The following is a 20340-nucleotide window of genomic DNA, read 5'->3' as shown; positions in this document are numbered from 1 at the left end:
CTCCTGCCATACAGTCGGAACAACTACAGAATGGCCATCTTGGCTTGGTCAGGAAAGCACAGTGCGGGCCATTGCTGGGCACCTGTTGAGCTGGGGACTTAGGGCTCCTCCAGTGCTTGGCCCTTGGCCCTGCAGTGTCTTTCATTCCATTATCACACTTCAAAATCCTTCAAATATTAGAGAGGTGAAGGAACTTTGCCGCCACTGTGCTTGGAAAGGCCCCAAGGTCCAGACCTCTTTTTATCTCGTTCCCTGGGATTTGCTGCAGTCGCCCTGCCCAAGTGTGGCCGCCATATGTCCCTTCTCACAAAAATCAATTTACAGAATTATCCAATGAACTACAAGCTCTCCATGGGCAGTGTCACTTGTAACTGACCTGTTTCAAGGGAAGTGCTCCTAGGAGTGGCTAAAGCAGCAGAAATGCAAACGTTAACGTTTGTTTTCAGTTTTTATTTTTCACTTTCAACTGCTTTTTATTTCCACGTAGGGGAACGAGAGGAGAAATGCATAATAGAAGACATTCCAAGCGACACACTGATAACAGGTACGTACGATGTGTTCCATTGAATGTTGAACTCAGCATGTCATTTTACGGAACAGTCCTAGTTTCTCGGTGCATATATTACCTGGTTCACGCTATACAGTATCCTCTTGAGAGAGTTTATCAGGTTATGCAAACTTAACATGAAAGTAGCCTTTGGAGTGAATTGCACTAAATCATAAACTGGGAAACAAAGATAGGACGCCACAGAATCCAAGCCTGATTTGTTTTTCTGGTTGTCAGGTTTCCTTAAGTAAAATAATTTATGATACCATTAATCATGCTAATTATGGTTGAATTCTTTAAAGATGAATGATGTCTCCGGCCTGGTCCGGGGCAACAGTGAGAAACAGCAGATGCGGGAGGGCTCTGAGCCTCAGCTCCTGGAGCCCCCGCAGCCCAATGGCGAGTGATGTGGGTGGTGCACGCGTGTGCAGAACTGAGGCTACTTTCCAAGCAGAATGCCCGCGAATCCGGTTCTCGGCACGTGATTTCTGCCCGTTCCCCACACTGCCACCAAACACATCTCCATACGGCTGTGCTTACCTGGCCTCCGGAGAAAGAAACAAGCACCCACGGGTTTCAGATTTGTATAGCAAATACAGTATATTCAACATTCAAGTCCAGTTGATATCAAATCTCCTGATTTTAATGCAAAAGAGGAAAAAAAAAACCCAGCAGAATCTAACCCTAGTAGTATTCTCCAGAAGTCCATCATGGATTTTTACATCCAGTTCTATCTTACATTGACTAGTGCCAAGTTCTCCTCTCCATTTCTCTTGGCCGTTACATCCGGGTGCTCTATGGCGAAGCATATTAACCCACCCTGCATCAACCCATCCAACACACGCAGCACAAAGCCAGAGTCAGCAGTGTGAGACCAGGCTGGGAAGGAGCAGAACTGGCAGAAGGCACAGTGAGGAGAGCCGGGTGGTGTGGAGATGCCCACAGCAGCTACAGCTGTTGAGGGAAGAAACTGTGTTTGGGGCTGTGAGGCATGAGCCGGGCCACCTAAGAGCTGTGCATCCCTGGGCCAGCTACTGAACCTCTCTGCTTCATTTGTGAAATGGGATAAAAATAATGACATCTGTCTCTTCTTGTCACAATAATGTTGGGATTAATATCTGCAAAGCTCTTAAGAATGCATCCAGACAGAATATCACTCTAAGTGTTTGCTCACGCCCCCTGACCCCAGCTCTCTCATCCCAGGGGACGCTTGACTTGGGTGAATAGCTCCGTGGCTGCAAACCATTTTCCTAGGGACCTGTGAATTTCAGCCTGCATTTGAATGGGCAGAGGAGGAATAAGAGGGACAGGAGGAGCCTGCCCACACTTCCTGCTGCCTGGTCCCCCTGCTGGATGTACATGTCCCGGGACACACCCACGACAGTGAGCCCGAGGATCACTTGACCCTCTGGAGGGGCCTGAGGCCAGAAGGCAGATGCAGCCAGACAGTGCTCTGCAGCTAGGGGGAGGACGGGTCTCATGCTGGCCAGGCCCAAGGCCCGAGCCAGGGGACTCTTCTACTCCTTGTCCAGACTGTTCTGTACTGGTCCTTCCCAACTCTGAATGCCCCTTGCCCTGCCTCCTCAACCTCAACTCTGTCCTGCCGTCTGTGGTCTCCTCAGCCGCCCCCCCCCATACAACTATTTTGGGTAGAGCTCAGTCCCCTAAAGTGTGTTGTAACTACAAGGAAATTGTGGAAACACATCAGCTCACATATTCCGATGTTTTTAAAGATAGAATATGGTCTTGGGGCACCTGGTTGGCTCAATCATTATAACGTGTGACCTTCGATCTTGGGGTCATGAGTTCAAGCCCAACACTGGGTGCAGAGATTACATAAAATAAATAAATGAAATTAAAAATTAAAAAAAATTAAATGTCACCAGTTATAAAACATTATTGTTAAAAAAGAGAACACAATCCTTAAGTTCCATAATATGCTAATGGAGAAAAATACTTGATTAACCCTCCACCTGAAAAAAGGCAAGAAAGAAAGGATAAGGAACAAGGAACAAATAGGGTAAATGGAAAACAAATAGCAATACAGTGGTCTTAAACCCAACTACATTTTATATTACACTAAGTGAAAATGGGCAAAACTCTCCAATTGAAAGACAGAGATCATGAGCCTGGACTTAAAAACAAAACACCTATATACTGTTCCCAAATGAAACACTATTTTTTGAGGGGGTAGTGGCAGAGGGAGAGGGAGAGAAAATCTAAAATAGCCTCTAGGACCAGCATGGAGCCCAATGCAGGGCTTGATCTCACGACTTTGAGATCATGACCTGAGCCAAAATCAAAAATTAGACTCTTAACCTAATGAGCCCCCCAGACACCCCCTAAATGAAACACTTTAAATAGAAGGAAAGGTTGAAAGTAAAAAGATGGAAAAGACATACATGTAAAGATAAATGAAAAGAAATTGTAGTCAGAGCAGACTTTACGACACTAAGTATTACCAGAGTAAAAGACACGTAAGGACCAGTATTGGGTTTAATAACAGAAAGATGTTCTGCATGTGTTTCCTACTTGACTATTTTGAGTTTCTTCTAAGAGAATTTTGAGCATTTGAGGATGCCAAACCATCAATTAAGTCTCTATTCTTATCATTACTTTTCCTTTAACTATGATTGTATCTTGAATCATTAGCCCACTGCTTCGATGTGCCAAATAATGTAGTAGCATACCAAAATACAATTCTTAAACGTTTCTTTAAAAAATCCCTTTTATGAAGAAAGTACTCTCTGCTCTCTTGTTCATTATATGCTACAAGCTCCTGTCCCTACATTCAGGACCTTGGCTGTAGGTCAAGGGTGGGCAGGACCAGAGTTCACCTGCCCACAGCATGAATACACTGGAGGCCAGCTTCTTTGGAGCTCTGAGTGCCTATGCTGCCTGAGCCGGGAAATGACTCTGTTTCCTATCCCTCCACCATCCATGAAATCTCTGACTCTACTCAGCGCATGTGTGGTGGCAAACGCACGTGCCAAACCACGTGGTTAAGAAGTGCTCATCCACAGTACACACTCATATTTAATTTTTAGATCGCCATGGAAGTGAAAACACAAATTTTAAGTTTTTCTGGGGATCGGTGGGGTTCTGAGACCCTGTCTGGTATCTCTGGTCCCAGGGAGCACACACAGAGATATCTCTTGTTTCTTTACCTCTGAGGCACAGAGAAATCCCATGAGAGACACCCGTCTAGGAAGTTGGAGAGAGATGACCTCAGAGCCAGTCATCCAGATTTGCCCAGACATGTGTTTTTGCTTATTGGGACTACAAATAACTAGACTGCAAGGACTCAGAGGAATCGGCCTTCTGCCGTCCCCAGGGGGAGGCTGCCCAGAGTGCCACAGAAGACATCGACTAGGCTTTCGCATCAACACCCTCATTGCCCAATAGCTTGGTGACTTTGGGCCCTGTTTCCTTATCTGTAACCTGCTGCTCACACCTGCCCTTGGGCACCGCAGCACCTCGTATGGTGGATGGCTAGACGCCGCTGTTCACCTGTGAGTTCCCACCCTCTGGCACTCCGTCTCTAGCCTTATCAGCTTGGCCTTGCAGGCTCTATTCTGAACCACCAAAGCAGGTGTGGCCGAGGCTCCCACTCAACCACCACCCCGCCCCCAGGCCCAAGAGGAAGGACACTGCCTGAGAAGCAGGGGAGAGCCCTGTGTCACCCCCCCCACCCCCAGAGGAGGCTGGGAGGGCGCAGGAGAGCTCCCACGCACCTGTGCACTGCCCAGCCCAGCACTGCCAACAGATTCAGGATAAAAAAATCCCGGTTCCATAAACTTGTTTAGAAACTTCAGGGTCAAATACATTCTGGTTTTTTACATTGTTTTTCTTAGTTCTTTCTAGTAATGTTCTTTGATAATAAATCCTAGATTGTCATGAATGGAAAAAGGGAGTGTGGCCTTTCTGGGGGAGAGATAAGAGAAGAGGGAGGGAACTCTGGCACGGGCAGCTATTCTGATGAGTTTTAAAGCACTTGCTTGCTGGTCCTTGGAGACATTTTTCAAACAAGGCTGCTGGTTTCTTTGTAAAAGGCAAGCAGTGAGGGAGGGCACTGTGCCAGGAGCACAGTGACCATAATGTGGGAGACTGCTCATTAGAAAGAAATAATTAGAAGTCAGAACCTATGAAATTTTGCTCCTGGATGGTCCTGTTCAAAAGGTCCCTGGATTTGACTCACTTTGCCAAAGTACCCAGGATTTCTGTTTTTAATTCAGAGTACACACCCTGTTAGAAAGAAACAGGAGACAGGAGAAGAGGAAGGCATCACCAAGTCAAAGATCAATCTCATTCGTCCTCTGGAGCAGTCCCAACCATGTATTTGGGTTTTGTTGTTTAGCTTAGTTTTTTTTTTTTTTAAAGATTTTATCTATTTATTTGACAGTGAGAGGGGGAGCACAAGCAGGGGGAGCAGCAGCAGAGGGAGAAGCAGGCTTCCCACTGAGCAGGGAGCCTGATGTGGGACTCGATCCCACGACATTGGGATCATGACCCCAGCCGAAGGCAGACACTTCAACGACCAAGCCCCCCAGGCACCTCATCCAACCAAGTCTTCACGGGACACCACAACACACCTCAGGGGTGTCTCAAGTCAGGCATCTTCTGAAGCCCGCCCTGAACCAAGGATTCTGTGCAAGTAGTTCACTGAGGAGATACTCTGAGGAGACAGAGGGAAAGCAGCCAGGCCAGGGACCTTTCAGATGAAGCCAGGTTTCGTGCTGAGCCCAGGGGCACAGGGACATGCAGTAATCCTACAGACACACCGCCCCGCACTTCCCCGGCTGAGGAGACCCCGCAGGAGTGAAGGCGGGCCGAGTCGGGTGCCTGCACCTGATGGACAGATAGAGGGAATGTGGCATCCACACGATGGGATGTCATTTAGTCCCAAGAAGGAATGAAACAAATAACAGTGACATTCTGACACTTGCCGGGGGTGAGGGGGGTGGTGAAGCGGAGAGGCGTCCGTTGCTGAGCTACAGTGGCCACAGGAGGAGCCTCACGCCTGTGAGGCCCCAGAGGGGAGCTACGTTCACAAAGCCAAGACTGGGGGCGGGGGGGGGGGACCCGGTGCGAGGGTGGGGCCCTGCCGACATGGGGACAGAGTTTCTGTTTCAGCGGATGGAAACCTCTGGAGCGCGACCTCTGGATGGTGGCTGCCCAATGTGAACACACCAGATGCTACCGAAATGTACACCTAAAAAATGGTTAAAATGTTAAATTTTGTTACACGTATTTTACCATGATTTTTAGAATTAAACAAATGGAGGATCAGCTGCCCCCGTGGTGTGTCCCACCTCCTGGCAGGTGTCCCCTTACACTTCCCACCAGGCGGGGGTCTCTAAGGCTCAGGGACCCTCCCCGCTCCCTGCACACAGCACCCCTGAGGGCTCACTCGTAGCAGCAGAGCCACCACGGCCCGGGGGGCATGCACACAGCTGGCGGAGGGGCACGGAGGGGTGGGATGGAGCTGTCGCGGTGTCATCAGGGCTGCCCGCACAGGGACTGGAGCCGCCATTTCTCCTGGTGCAGGGAAAGCGCTTGGCCCCCAGAATGCCCCGAACTTCACCTGACACCTGGCCTTGCCACAAGCCCTTTGTCCACATGCCCAATTTCTAACAACGACAGTTGGGGACAAATGTCTGCACTTCGATCATTTCTCCTCAGCAACGAAATGACAAGCACCCAAGCATAAATGTAAACGTGTGGATATCTGAGACCTTCATCCTGGAAACCACCCACCAGCATGAGGGTGAGCCTACGCTCCTGGGCCAGAACCACGGCAGAGGGTGAACAGAGAAGACCTAACCGGCCAGGAGCTCGATGGGAAGGCGCGTGGCCTCTCACGGGGTGGGACAACATAGAGCAAAGCCCGTGGGGACTGAGCCACCCACACCCGAGGCCAAATGTCCCCGCAAGGAAGCAGATGCAGACCGTCATGCCCTAGGCCTCGGGTTTCACCACAAGCGTAGGTCGAGGCGAGCACTGGAAACTCCTGATCAAGATGCACATGTGTGTGCACACACGCCTCACAACCCTCACAGTAGCCCGATCAGATCGGCCAGAAACCGGTCGCAGCTCAGGAGCTCCCAAGGGACGAGTGCAACGCAGTCACCTCTCCAAATAGCAGCCCAGGGCGAGGCCTGTGCGCCGGCGACAGCATGCTCGAAGCCTGCACGCCTGCCGGCCAGGAGGAGCTGACACAAGCGTGTAGACACACAGATGCATCTGTCCTCACTGGTCAGAGGCAGGCAGCCAGTGCGGGCAGCTGGGCTGTTGACGCTGTTTCCAGCAGGGCGATTTGGTGCTGATGACTGGTTGACGATGAGCGTGGGAGTGGCACGTGCATGTGTGTCCCCTCCTTCAGCTCCACCATGCTTCCCTGCGCTCCCTCCACATGGGCTCTCCAAACCACTCCCAGCTTGGAGGGAAACAAAGCATCCTCAGGGGCGCTGTCTGGAGCGTTCTGGAACACATCACTCTGTATTCATCACTACTCCTGAAGGCAGCTGCTCTCACGCCAGGCTCACTGGGGGCCAACCAGACGATTTGGCTTTTAACCAGCACCCTGCGGGCATCCCATAGGCCTTGTTCCTTGCTTGTGTGCCCAAGGCTGACTGCAGAGCTCTGGGTTCAGCCCTGGGCAAATGACACCAGATCTTTCTTCAGCTCCCTAAATACACTTGACTCTAGGTTACAGAAGAATATTTGAGGATGGAGAAAGATGATCACAAAAAACTGGGCAAAAAAATTAGGTTTCAATAGTATATACAGTATGATTTTACTTTTTGTAAAATAGGTAATAAGTACTTAGAGGAAAAAGACTAGGAGGATAATCCTGAATACCCAAAACTTCCAGAGTGGATTTTTACTTTCTACAGTTCCTACAATGAATGCATTTTACTTGTCTGAAACCAACCAATGGCTCCCGGTCCCAGACCCAAGGACTCGGTCTGGGGTGGAAGGCGCAACCACATTAGAGGTCAGATGTCAGGACTGAGTGCCTGACCAGGGTGTGCCCAGGGTCCCCGGGGAAACCAGGAGAGGCGTGTGCACACTGCCTGCCTGGCCCCCCGCGGCTCCCAACCAGGGCTCACTGAGGGGAATAGCCACGAAATGCACCTGGGAAGCCCACTCACACACACACACACACACACACACACACACACACTCTCCCTCTCTCCAAGGCCATGGGGTGAGTGGTGTAGTTTGTGGTGAGGAGACCAACGCCCTTGATTTGCAAATCAAGCTGAGTTTTAATACCGGCTTGGCCTTTTATTATCTGGACGGTTTCCAATAAACTGGCACCTTTGGCCTCAGGCTCCTCACTGGTAAAAATAGGTATTCTCCCGACATTATAGGGTTGTAGGGGTCTGTGGGAGCTGAGGGAAGACACTGGACATTAAAAGTCCAATGACAAGGTCAGAAATAATTGATCAAGTGTTTACACTGTGCTTATGACATGCTAAGTTCTGAATTAAACACACACTCTTCCTACACTAAGAGGTTGACCATTACTAGCGTGGCTTTACCCAAGGGAACCGTGAAGCAGAGCAGGGCAAGGTCTTGGCCAAGTGTCCCTGCTCAGAGCCAGACACCCTGCCGCTCTCTGGACGTGTAGTTAGAAGCACCACCGGGCAGCCTGTCCCCTCTTCGAATGTGCTCATTTCCCTGACGGTGACCGCTCCGTGGGGGATTCCCGGGGAAAGGTGCTTCTCTACTGCCATCTGGTGGCGGTACAGGGGCATGACACATCCCACCTTCCCTCCCCTCCAGCCTTGAGGGTTGTGGAGGGCTGTGGGGGGCTGCAGGGGGTACGCTCAGGGCCAGCAGAAAATGGCAAAGCAAGCAAAAACCACTCTCACTTGTTCTGATAATGCAAGGCAGCATGCCAGGAACACTGGCGCTTTAATAATAGGCCCAACCTGCTCTCATTCATTCAAAATCTTCATTGAACATGTTCCATGGGAAACACACTCATTCACAAAACCTTACTGAGCCCCTACGCTAGAGCCAAACACTGCCCTCAGCTTGTTGTCAGGTCCAAGAGGCCCACGAGAGAGGAATACAGTGGCCCCTGAGCTCTAGCACCTTGCAGAGTGCAGACAAGGGGACTGCTCGACTGCGAGGACAGCTGGAATGCTGACGAGAATCACCCAGTATGAGCAAGTGTGGGAACAGCAACAAGAATAAAGTCCCAGAGAAATGGGAGGGGATGCCCCAACCACTCCAGCAAGAGCCAGGGCAGCAAGGGAGAGTTGCAGAGGGCTTAGGGTACAGGGATGCGGACCATTCCCATCTGAGAGGCTAGGGCAGGATGCTGGAAGTGGGCCAGGAGGAAGATTTGACAAGTTTCACAGAATGGGAAACAGAGATTTCCAGCTGGTCAAACATTTGCAAAGTGATCTGTCAGCCTGGCCCTGTGCTCCTTCCAGGAACATTCAACTGCTTCAGCAAAGGTGCTAGATCAGGTTTGGGGCTTTCTTGCTCAAGTTGGTGAACTTTCCATTAAGTACTTGAAAGGAAATGCATATTCCGCTTTTGCTGGGGGTCGTGCTCTGTGGTGTCAGGTAGGTCCTGCTGGCTGGTGGTGCTCAGCCCTTCCATCTGCTGGCTAGTTCTCCTTCTGTTACTGACAAGTGCCGTCCCCACAACTGTGCCTTTGTCTACTTCTCTTTTCAGTTGCTTTATGTCATGTGTTTTCAAACTGTTTATGCTTTTAGGGTGGTTGTCTTCAGAGTGAAAGGACCCCTTTATCATTATGTAATGTCCATCTTTGTCCTTGGTAAATTTCATTGCTCTGAAGTCTACTTTATCTGATACTTATAGAGCCGCTCAAGAGTTCTTTCATTAACATCAGAATGATATGCTTTTTTTATCCTTTTACTTTTAACCTATCTACAGCATTATATCCAAAGTGACTTCCTTGTACACTACATAATAGTTAGGTCATTAAAAAAAAAAAAAATCCAGGGATGCCTGGGTGGCTCAGTTGGTTAAGTGGCTGCCTTTGGCTCAGCATCCTGGGATCGAGTCCCATATCGGGCTCCTTGCTCGGCAGGGAGCTTGCTTCTTGCTTCTGCCTACCACTCTGTCTGCCTGTGCTCGCGCTCTCTCTCTCTCTAACAAATAATAAATAAAATCCTTTAAAAAAAGTATTTGTTAAAAAAATAAATAAAAATAAAAATAAATCCATTCGGACAATCTTTGTTTAATCTCTGTTTAGGCCATTTACATGTAATTATTACATATAATTTATATTGTCAGGATTTAGGACTGCTATTTTATTATTTTTTTCTTTTTCTTCCTTCTGCTTTTTGTTCCCATTTTCCATTTCCTAGCTTCCTGTGGGTCACTTGAATGTTTTGTAATATCCTACTTTTGCTTTATCTATAATATTTTTCACTATATATCTTTGTGTAGTTTTTGTTAGTGGTTGCTGTAGGGATTACACTATGCATACTTCTCACAGTCTACATGCATCCATATTTTGTCATTTCAAGAGGAATGCAGAAACCTCACGACCATATGCCTTTGCCCTCCCCACCTTTTATAATAGAGTTGTCTTAAATGTAATCTCTACAAGCTTTGAGAACCACATCAGACAATATTATATGTACTGTTTGCTTTCAACTGTCAAACAATTTTAAGAATAGAGAATGCTCTGCTGTTTTCCTAGTTACTCTTTCCTGATGTTCCAAATGTTCCTTATCATTTGCTTTGAAGTTCTTTGAATAACTTCTTTAAACAACTATTTTAAAGCAGGTGTTTGGTGAAAAATTCCCTTGGTTTTCCTTGACCTAAGAATATTTTGCCTTCATTCTGAAGGCTACTTTTTATGGATATAGTGTTGTTGGACAATTCTGTCAACATGTGCCTCTTCCCTCTGGCCTCCATGTTTCTGATGAGAAATTTGCAGTCGTTCAAACTGTGGTTTCCCTAACAGTGATGCGTGGTCTCTCTCCATGTTCCATTTATATATTTTTGTCCTTAAGAATGGAGTCTAGAGGTGGGCAGGGGGAGTTCCCACCCTACACTCGAGGTCAACCGCAGACCCAACAGGAAGACATGCACCTTACACCTGCTATTACCTTAGCTACCACTTTACTATCCCAGCAGGAGGAAGGAAGGTTTGGAGACTGTGAGGCCGGTGACTGTGAGGCCGGCAACTGTGGGGCCAGAGACTGTGGGGCCTGCAACTGTGGGGCCGGTGACTGTGGGGCCGGAGAATGTGGGGCTGGAGAATGTGGGGCCAGTGTCTGTCTGTCATCTGAATCCCGAGGGCCTCACTCTGAAGGGGCTGCTCCTCCGGTCTGCGCCCAAGCCACGTTCCCCTCTCAGGCCTGTCAGGGACCAGTGTCCTTACCTCCAAGGAGGGCCTAGACCTGGACCTGTGGCTCTGGGCTCTGGACTAGGCAGATGGAGCTCAGCCTCTGCAGCTCATGAGCTATGTGACCTAATCCTGGAGTCATTTTCCAACCCGTGAGATCGGGGCAGCAACACACAATCCCACACTTTTCACAACCTCTGCCACTTGCACATGCTCTGTTCTCAATCCTTTGCTCTTCTCCTCACACAGCCAACACGGCAGAAGGAAAACCCCAGCATTCCACTCCAGCCAGCCGCTTCCCCAGACCCTCCCTGACCTGGACCCTGCCACACTCCCACCACGCCACCTACCATGCTCTCCCTGCTCCCCTCACTCCAGCCACTCTGCAGTTCCTTGGCTACTCCAGCACGCTCCTGCCCCAGGACCTCTGCATGCACTCCCACTCGAAACCATCCTGCCCTAGGAGCCACCAGCATGATGTGCTAAAAAGGGGAAAGGTACTACACTGCCTGGGTTTAAATCTTGACTCTGCCACTTGCTAGGTGTGGGACCTTACACAAATTACTTTTTCTGTGTTTTTGTTTCATCATATGTAAAATTGTCATAAAACTAGTATCACTGAGGTGTCTCAGTGGTGCCGCTGGTTGGACATTGGACTCTTGGTTTAGGCTCAGATCATGATCTTTGGGTTGTGGGATTGAGCCCCCCATGGGGCTCCGTGCTCAGAGCAGAGTCTGCTTGGGATTCTCTCTCTCTCTGCCCCTGCCTCCCCCAAAATAAATAAACAAATTTTTAAGAATATCTATAGTATCACATAGTGTTGTCATGAAAATTCTGACTATGAATTAGAATACTCTTAGAGAATAGTCTTAGAATGCTTGGCAAATCGTTAGCACTAAATGTGATGTACAGACATAACTTAAACATAGTATAAAATAAGTACATATTTCCCCCCCATTCCTTTGGGTCTTTGCTCAAACTTCAGAGAAGCTTTCCCAACTTCCCCATATAATACTCAAAGTCTCCTATCCCTTTTCCTTGCTTTTTCTCATGGCATTTGTAACATCTCCCACATTATATACTTATTTCCTTACTCTCTGTCCTCAGTTCCTAGAACAGTGCTATCTCCATGCAAGGAGCTCATACTTAAAATGGACTTGGTGAAGGAGTAAAAATACCTGCTTGGAGAACATTTGAAGAATCACTGGGTGGCATGTTAGGTGCCTGGCACGGTACCTGGCCTGCATAAGTCACCACTGGCTATTTTTCAACGGCTTTCAATAAACATGAACTCTGTTTTCATTACCATTGTACCTTGCAAGGGCTCAAGGGGCAAGTTAAGCTGTATGATGCTTTCGTATACGAAAAGGAGGAAGTGAGAGGCTCTCTCCGTGCTGCAAACTTTAGCAGGAGCCTCAGAAGGCAGGCATAGAAAGGACTTGACAGGACACACCTATGCCTTAGGAGGGAATCGTGTTGGGTGAGTAAGAGAAGGAAGAGACCAAAGACAGAACTACTGGGGTCACTGGGAAAGTCCTGACCCACACAAAGTTTACATTCTAGATAGAAAGCTTTCACGGGCTTTTTATTTTTTCAATAGTCCTCGCAACTCTGAAGACTTGGGAGGGTTACACATTATCCCTATTTTCCAAGGTAGGGGAGGCCAGAGGGGTGCAGTCACCGGTGAGGGATGGGGGGTAGCAAGAACGAGGGTTGGACCAGGAGCCCCCACCTCCCCCTATATCCCTGGTCTTCCCACTCAGCTACGTGACCTCATCACCACACTCACAGTGTTTTGTGATTTAGATAATTTGAATAAAATAAATTCATTTATCAGTAATCATGTGCAAGTATTTCCTACACTTATTTTATAATAAATGTCTTACTTTTTTGAAACAGGGACTTTCAAGATACAGCAGTGGGACATACACAGACAAGATTTCCTTGAATCTGCTCCTGGCTTGGGAATGTTTGTGACTGTTAGAACTTACAATGATGAGGTAAAACATTCTTTTATGTTTTGTTATTAAAATTTTTCGCTTGCCGAACATTCACGTCATGTACCCCCACAGACTTAAAAAAAAAATCTCCACATAAGCACTCCTTAACCAGAATGGATAATTTTTAATGTGTCTAGTCCTGAATAAAGGGGCTACACAGAGATGTGGAAAGTGCTAGTCTCCAGTGAGCCAGTCGTCTAGTTCAAGAGCAGAGATCTTAACATAAAGTATTTTAGAACAATGTAAATGAGAGGCCTCATGCTCATCGCCCTGAGATTCGCTGGCCTGTCTGGGCCACAGTCTCCCCTCTCCTTCCTGGCAAGCCTCTGGGTCTGTTTGGCCTCCCAGGCCTCCTCCTCTCTAGGGGATTAGCAGGAATGGAAGAGGCACCAGGTCCAGTGGTGAGAATGTGAATGTTGGAGTCAGAGCCAAGTTGAAGTGTAGACTGTCAAGCTCAATTTTCAGTAGGCTGTTGACGGCTCCAGTGCTCAGTTTTCTCATCTGTACAATGAATGTAGCAGTGACCTCTGTTCCCTGCCGTGACAGCTCAAGATACTGGCTTGCTCAGTCCCATCACTCAAACACTGTTGCGAGAACTATATCCCTTTGGAGTTAGAGCTGCCCTGGGGACATGCCTATAGGACAGCAGGATGGGTGGCAAAGCCTCATAGAGCAGAACAGGCATCTCCTCTGGGGAGGAGAGGATGCAAAGTTCCTGTTCTTGTTAAACTTGGTGATTGCTTGGTCTGAGCTCAGGAGACATTCTGACACCTCCACTCCTGTGGAGACATGGAATGGGGTCATGGGAGACTCCACTCCAGCTGAGTTGTTGGGACCCTTGACCCTGGCTGGTACAGCACCTTCTCTTGGTGCACTTGGCACCTGCTTGACGGTGGTTCTGCTGGGGCTGGTCCACATAGCTACCTCCCCTCCCTACAGCCCACCTCCTGAGTTTTTGCCCAGTTATAGCAAAACTGAGTTCTTCTCTGCTGTTTAATGAGCAATCTGGAAATGTCTCCATGATTTATTAAGCGCTGAATCCAAATTTTAGTTGAGCTAAAAACCATCACAGAACATCCCAGTCATTATTTTTAAGACAGAGAAGGTTCATTCTTCAAAAATAAAATTGCCTGAAACAATACCCCCTTCTACAAGGGAGGAAAGATATTTTCATTCATTCTGCATTCAACAAATATTTATCACAGGCCTAATATATACCCAACCCTCTTCTTGACCTAAGAGACAAAATTCTCACCCCATAGGCCTGATTTTTGAGAGCTCTCCCCATTTTGAAGAACAAGAAAGAGCCCTGGTTTCAAAATTTCTTATGAGATTCCCCCATTTAATGTCCTTATCAGCACCTCCACAAGGCCTCTGACTGTTTTCACTTGGGTCAGTGTGTCTGGGAGCATGGGGTATTCTAAGTTGCCCACCTTGATCATCTGTCCATTCCTATGGTGTGTGATTGACAGCCCCAGGGAATGACATGGCTGGTAGGGTAAGCAGGGCAGACAGTAACAACCTATATGTACCATACAAACACATGTGGTTTGCATTCCATTAATTCCCTAATGATTAGTGATGTTGAACATCTTTTCATGTGCTTTCCGGCCTTTTTTTCTTTTAACAATTTGAGTGTATCAACCAACTGCCTTCTGGTCTCCAGAGTTTCTGATCAGAAGTCTGCTGTTAATCTTAGTCTTGTTTTGAGTAGGCTCCACACCCGGCATAGAGCCCAACACAGGGTTTGAATTCATGAAGGTGAGATCAAGCCCTGCGCTGAGATCAAGAGTTGAATGCTTAACTGACTAAGCCACCCAGGCGCCCCAAAGTCTGTTGATATTCTTACTGAGGATCCCTTGTATGTGACAGTTATAAAGATCCTTGCTATTTGGAGGACAGGGTCCGTTTCGCCCACTCTGCTTCCATGCTGTGGGCAGACTGTCCAGCAATTCACACACAGCTGTCTGCCATAGAGCTGGGGGTTGAGGATGGGTAGCTGCTACAGTGCTAAGAGCTGACACTCACCAAAATTAACCACAGTTTCCCACACGGGGCTTCCCCTGGAAGTTGCAAGCCTTCACTAGACTCCATAGTTCTGGAACAGTTACATCAGATGGATTCTAACAGTATGATCGGGGTCTAGATGGGAAGACAGGCTCCTGGTGCCGTGTACCTCACCATCTTCCCAGGATTCTCTCCTAGTTCAAAATGTTCTTAAATTTCTCTTAGGATTTCTTCCTCAACATATCTGTTCTTTAGAAATGTGCTTCATTGGGCTCCTGGGTGGCTCAGTGGGTTAAGCCTCTGCCTTTGGCTTGGGTAATGATCTCAGGGTCCTGGGATCAAGCCCTGCATCAGGTTCTCTGCTCAGTGGGGAGCCTGCTTCCCCTCTCTCTCTGCCTGCCTCTCCCTGCTTGTGATCTCTGTCAAATAAATAAATAAAATCTTTAAAAAAAAAAGAAATGTGCTTCATCTCTACATATTTTGGAATCTTTGTTATTGACAAGCTATCTTTGTTGTTGTATTGATTTCTACTTTAACTCCATCGTGTTCTAAGAGCAGACTTCGTGTGGCTTCTGTTACCATTATTCTTTATTGAAGTACAGTTGATAGTTTCTACTATTTTAAATGTGCTGAGGAGTGTTTTGGGGCCAGAACTGGTGTGGTTTGATCAGTGCGCCAGGTGAGCTGGAGAAATGTGTGTACTCTGCTGTCACTGCATGAGGCAGGCTGCCCTTGGACGTCACGTGCAGGTGACTGACAGTGCTGCTGAGTCCGAGAGATCCTTCCCGACCTGCTGCTGGATCTGCCCGCTCCGGGCACAGGGCTGTCGGCATCTCCAGCTTCCAAGGCAGACTCTCCTCCTCCTGCATTCCTGTCCTTTTTTGTTGCACAGAGTTTTGTGTTGTGTCGTTCAGTGCTCACTCATTAAGGACTGTTTTGTCTTCTTGGATAATTGACCTCATTGTCTTTATGTAATGCTCCATTATGTAATTATCCCCATAATCTTCCTTGATCTGAAGTCTACTGTCTGAAGTCTGAAGTTAATATGAGCACTCTGGCTTTTTTTGTAAGGTTAACGGTAACATATACATCTTTCTCCATCCTTTAATTTTTAATCTACATGTGTCTTTATATTTAAAGTGGGTTTCTTGTAGACAACATATGGTTTTGGTTTTTGATCCACTCTGATGATCTCTTCTACTTGGTACATGTAGACCACTGACATTCCAAGTTGATAACTGATCTCCCATCCAAGTACTAACCAGGCCTGAACCTGCTTAGCTTCCAATATCAGACAAGATAGGGCATGTTCAGGGTTGTATGGCCGTTGACATTCAAAGTGATTATTGAAAGCACTGGATGAATATCCACCATGTTTGTTCTCATTTCCTATTCACTGCACTTGTTCTTTGTTCCTATTTTTGTCTTCCACTTTTTCTATCTTTTGCGATTCTAATTGGCATATTTTATGTGCATTTTATCTCCTTTCTATCAATTATACTTTAACTTTTTAAGAAATGGTTGCCCTAGAGTTTGCAATGCATATTTGCAACTAACACAAGTCCACTTTCAAGTAGCGCCACACCTCTTCACAGGGAGTGCAAGCACTTCGAGTAACAAAATATTCCAAATTCCTCCCTCCTGTCCCTTGTCATGCTGTCACCTGTGTCACTTGCACACCCACTACAATCAAATACATTGTTATTCTGTGAACAAACGATTATCTATTACATCAATTAAGAAGAGTTTTCCTTTACTTTCACTTACTCCTTCTCTGATGCTCTTCCCTTCTCTATGTAGATCTGACTTTCTGATCTGTATCATTTTCCTTCTCCCTGAAGAACGTAACAGTTCTTGCAAGGTAGGTCTATCAGGGACAAATTCCCTCCATTTTTCTTTGTCTGAGAAAATTTTTATTTCTCCTCCACTTTTGAAGGAGAGTTTTGCAGGTTACAGAATTCTAGGTTGGTGGGTTTATTCCCTCCGCTCTTCTTGCCTGCATGGTTTCTGAAGGGAAGTCAGGTATAATTTTTTACCTCTGTCCCTCTATAGCTAAGGTGTTTTTCTCTGACAGATCTAGAAAAGAATTGGTTTTCATTGTGTTCATCTTTTTACTTACTGGGACAGAATGGCAACTTCCAAACACCTTGATGACAGAAGTCCTATACCTGTTTTTAAAATGGCAAACAATACAGAAATTAGCTAAACATAAAATCAAAATTGCCCAACAAATATAACCGACTAAAAGCTTGGTGTGTATTCTTCAATCTTCTTCTACGCTTATAGAAACACACACACACGTACTTTTACAAATGATATTTTAACAAAAAACAGGATCCCATATACACTGCTTTAGCACTGGATATCGTGGACATCTTAGTACAGAATGGTTATGGGTTAATATTCTCTCTTTGGTTTTGTCCCATAACATTCCTTTATTTGGATTTGCCTGAATTTAATCAATCCCTTACTGAAAGGTACTAAAATAATTTCAAGAAGACAACTTTACCATTACAAAAAATACTACATTGAGTATCACTTTACATATAATTTTGTCTACTTGTGCACTTCCATAGAATAAATTCCTGTAAGTAGAACCTGAGTCTACAGTTACATACATTTTAATTTTTAATACATATCACTGAACTGCTTTCCAAATGATTATTCAACTTACGTTCCCAAATCATTGTTTAGAGCTAGTATTTCTCAATACTATCCGTGGGCACTTTCATTTAAATCTTTGCCAATCTGATAGTAAATAAGGGATGTCTTACTCTGTGTGTGTGTGTGTGTGTGTGTGTGTGTGTGTGTGTGTGTGGTTTTTACAAGCAAGAATAAACATTTTTCATTTTATTGACCATTTCTTCTTTAGGAACTACACAGTTTTTACTAAACCAACAGGAGAGATCTATTTTTAAGAAGGGAAAGTAGAAAATAAACTACGGAAATCTTTAATCCTAGGTATTATTGTCCACGTTATATGGCCCACAAGGAAGGTTCTACTTTACTTCACATTCACCTGGCGAACACATCATTTGCTTGGAATCTAATTCTACGAGACTTGTGTCATTTGGTGGGAGTAAGCTGGTGAGTGTACGCCTCCCATGTCCTAGTTGATGAACACAGCACCAGCACTATTCAGGCATGACGTTGGTATTTATACCAACCATTATACCCAGACTGGCTAGAAACTTATTAAAGTCCTGTGCCCAGATCTCAGTGTAGCAACCAAAGAGGGAGCTGGAGAGCTTGGAAGGGGTTCAAAGGAGAGCCACAGCATTGATTAAAGGCCTTGAAAAACAAGAACCGTGAGGGAAAGGTTGAAAGAACTGTGATTACTCAGGCCTGAAAACAAGCAAAGGCTGGAGGGTAAATTAACAATGGAATTCCAATAAATAAAACTCTTATATGGCAGATGGTGATTGGTTATTTTCTAAATGAGCTGAGAGCAGAGGAACAGAATCTGTATTTTAGGATCAGAAATTTAAGTCCTATGAAAAGAAAATTTTCCTTAATCAAATATTTCAGTGCTTAAAGCATTTACCTCGTAGTAAATCTGATGCTCAGGGTCATTAGAATATTAATGAGTATTACAGAGGAAGACTACTGAGTATGGCTGGGGGAGACAGGCAGTGAGAGATGGAGAATGAAGCAGGGCCTGCTCTTAAAGAGGGGGTGTGGGGAGAGGCAGGATTCGGGGGACACAACAAGGGAAACACAGGGTAGAGCTGTTTTAAGAATGCTTCTTCCTTTTTATTCTTTGTACAGCGGATCCACTTAGAGATTCGAGTTGGACAACATGACCTTGATGCAGCCATTGCTCAAGCAAAGGACAAAGTTAATGAAGTTAGCTTTAAGTTGGAACACCTAATTGAGCAAATTGAGCAAATAGTCAAAGAACAAAACTATCAAAGGGTCAGTTTGCCTGTTCAGCTTATTTTATCTCTTCCTGTCAGGAACGCAATTCTGGAGACAAAGCCCCCAAACCATGGAAAAAATAAACTCCTGTTCCTTGGTCTTTCTCTCTGAGCTAGCTCTGTAGGGACACTTGGGGTAAAGGAAAGGAACAATCTTTCATTGTCTTTTTACTCTCTGCCAGACTGCAAGCTCCTCTAGGAAAGGGGACTGCAGCTCATTTGCCTTTGGGGTGTGGGCTTCACAGAATGAATAAATAAATGTTCCCAAACACACCCAACATGTATGAAGAGGCTCAGAATGCCCATTTTCTAGATCACAGTTTTATTCTTGTGACACTGTGTGTCTCCCAGGTCCCTGTGCTCAGTGGACTCTGGTCAGAGATGGTATCAAATCCAGACTCCAGTTCCCTTACCTGGAAAATAAGAGGAGGACGGGTGTGCTTGGCAAAGTGCCCAGCCTGAAGTAAAGTTAAGGACAGCAATTTTGAAAATCTATCACTATTGGCTAACATTCACTTGCTCAATGGTGAGAAATAAAATATACAAGATAATAGATCAAACAGAAGATATTTTACATCAAAATACAAATACATGTTTTATTTATGGTTGATTCTTAATCCTTGTCTTTAGTTACCAACATACCCCAACTTAGAAAATCATATACTGCACTTTGATATATAAACTGGGAAATACTAAATATCTTCAAAGCATACAGCACGTTCCCCTCAAATTCATAGTTAAATACTTTAAGAAACTAAACCTGCCTATTTCTCTTCCACATAGGACCGTGAAGAAAATTTTCGAATGATCAGTGAAGATACAAATGGCAATGTTTTATGGTGGGCTTTTGCACAAACATTAATCTTTATCTCAATTGGAATTTTCCAAATGAAATACCTTAAAGACTTCTTTATAGCTAAGAAACTCGTGTAAAATGTTAATAAAGGCAACTACCTGCTAATGCATAATATTTGAGTTAATCAATCAAAATACATCGTAACCATGTACTTTTATGATTTCAAAGATGTTCAGAGATTGAAATTAATATTATACTGACAAAATATTACTTCAACTATGTGGCCTTTCAACTTAATAGAATAAGCTCATCATCTGGTTATTTTAACTTTGTATATAGATCAGCACTGTCCCATACAAATAAAATGTAAGCTACATATGTAAGTTTTAAGTTTTCTGCTTGCCACATTAAAAAAAAAACTCTTCTTTCAGAAGGGTGAAATTAACCCTAGTGATATATATATAACCCAAAACACCAAAAATGTTACGATTTTAATATGTAAATAATACAAGATTATTGAGATAGTTCACGGCGCTTTTTTGATATGAACAAGTGTGTGCTGCACTCAAAGCACAGGTCAGTCTGGTCCAGTCACATTTCAAGGGCCCAGTGGTCATGCGACATTCACAGCTAGACACTGGACAAAGGGAGTACACCCTTTCCCACCACTGCATTCCCCTCCGGAAAAGCCATTCTGAACCTCTGCTTTCTCTACTTCCCTGCACAAG

The 20340-nt window shown here is 45.7% G+C and overlaps 1 protein-coding gene across 1 annotated transcript; it reads left to right on the top strand.

The window, feature by feature from the left end:
- Positions 1-420: 420 nt before the first annotated feature.
- LOC308336975 (transmembrane emp24 domain-containing protein 11) lies at positions 421-19749 on the top strand (the record flags this gene model as incomplete). The annotated part of the gene is made up of 5 exons (XM_080794898.1): positions 421-544; positions 12792-12892; positions 17861-17986; positions 18668-18814; positions 19600-19749. 5 exons carry the CDS (start codon positions 421-423, stop codon positions 19747-19749), a joined length of 648 nt encoding a protein of 215 aa, XP_080651024.1.
- Positions 19750-20340: the final 591 nt, after the last annotated feature.

The sequence above is a fragment of the Martes martes genome (assembly GCF_963455335.1).
Source record: "Martes martes genome assembly, chromosome: 2".
Classification (NCBI taxonomy): domain Eukaryota; kingdom Metazoa; phylum Chordata; class Mammalia; order Carnivora; family Mustelidae; genus Martes; species Martes martes.
Note: the sequence above shows the minus strand (reverse complement) of the source record. Positions and strands in the feature narration are given on the sequence as shown.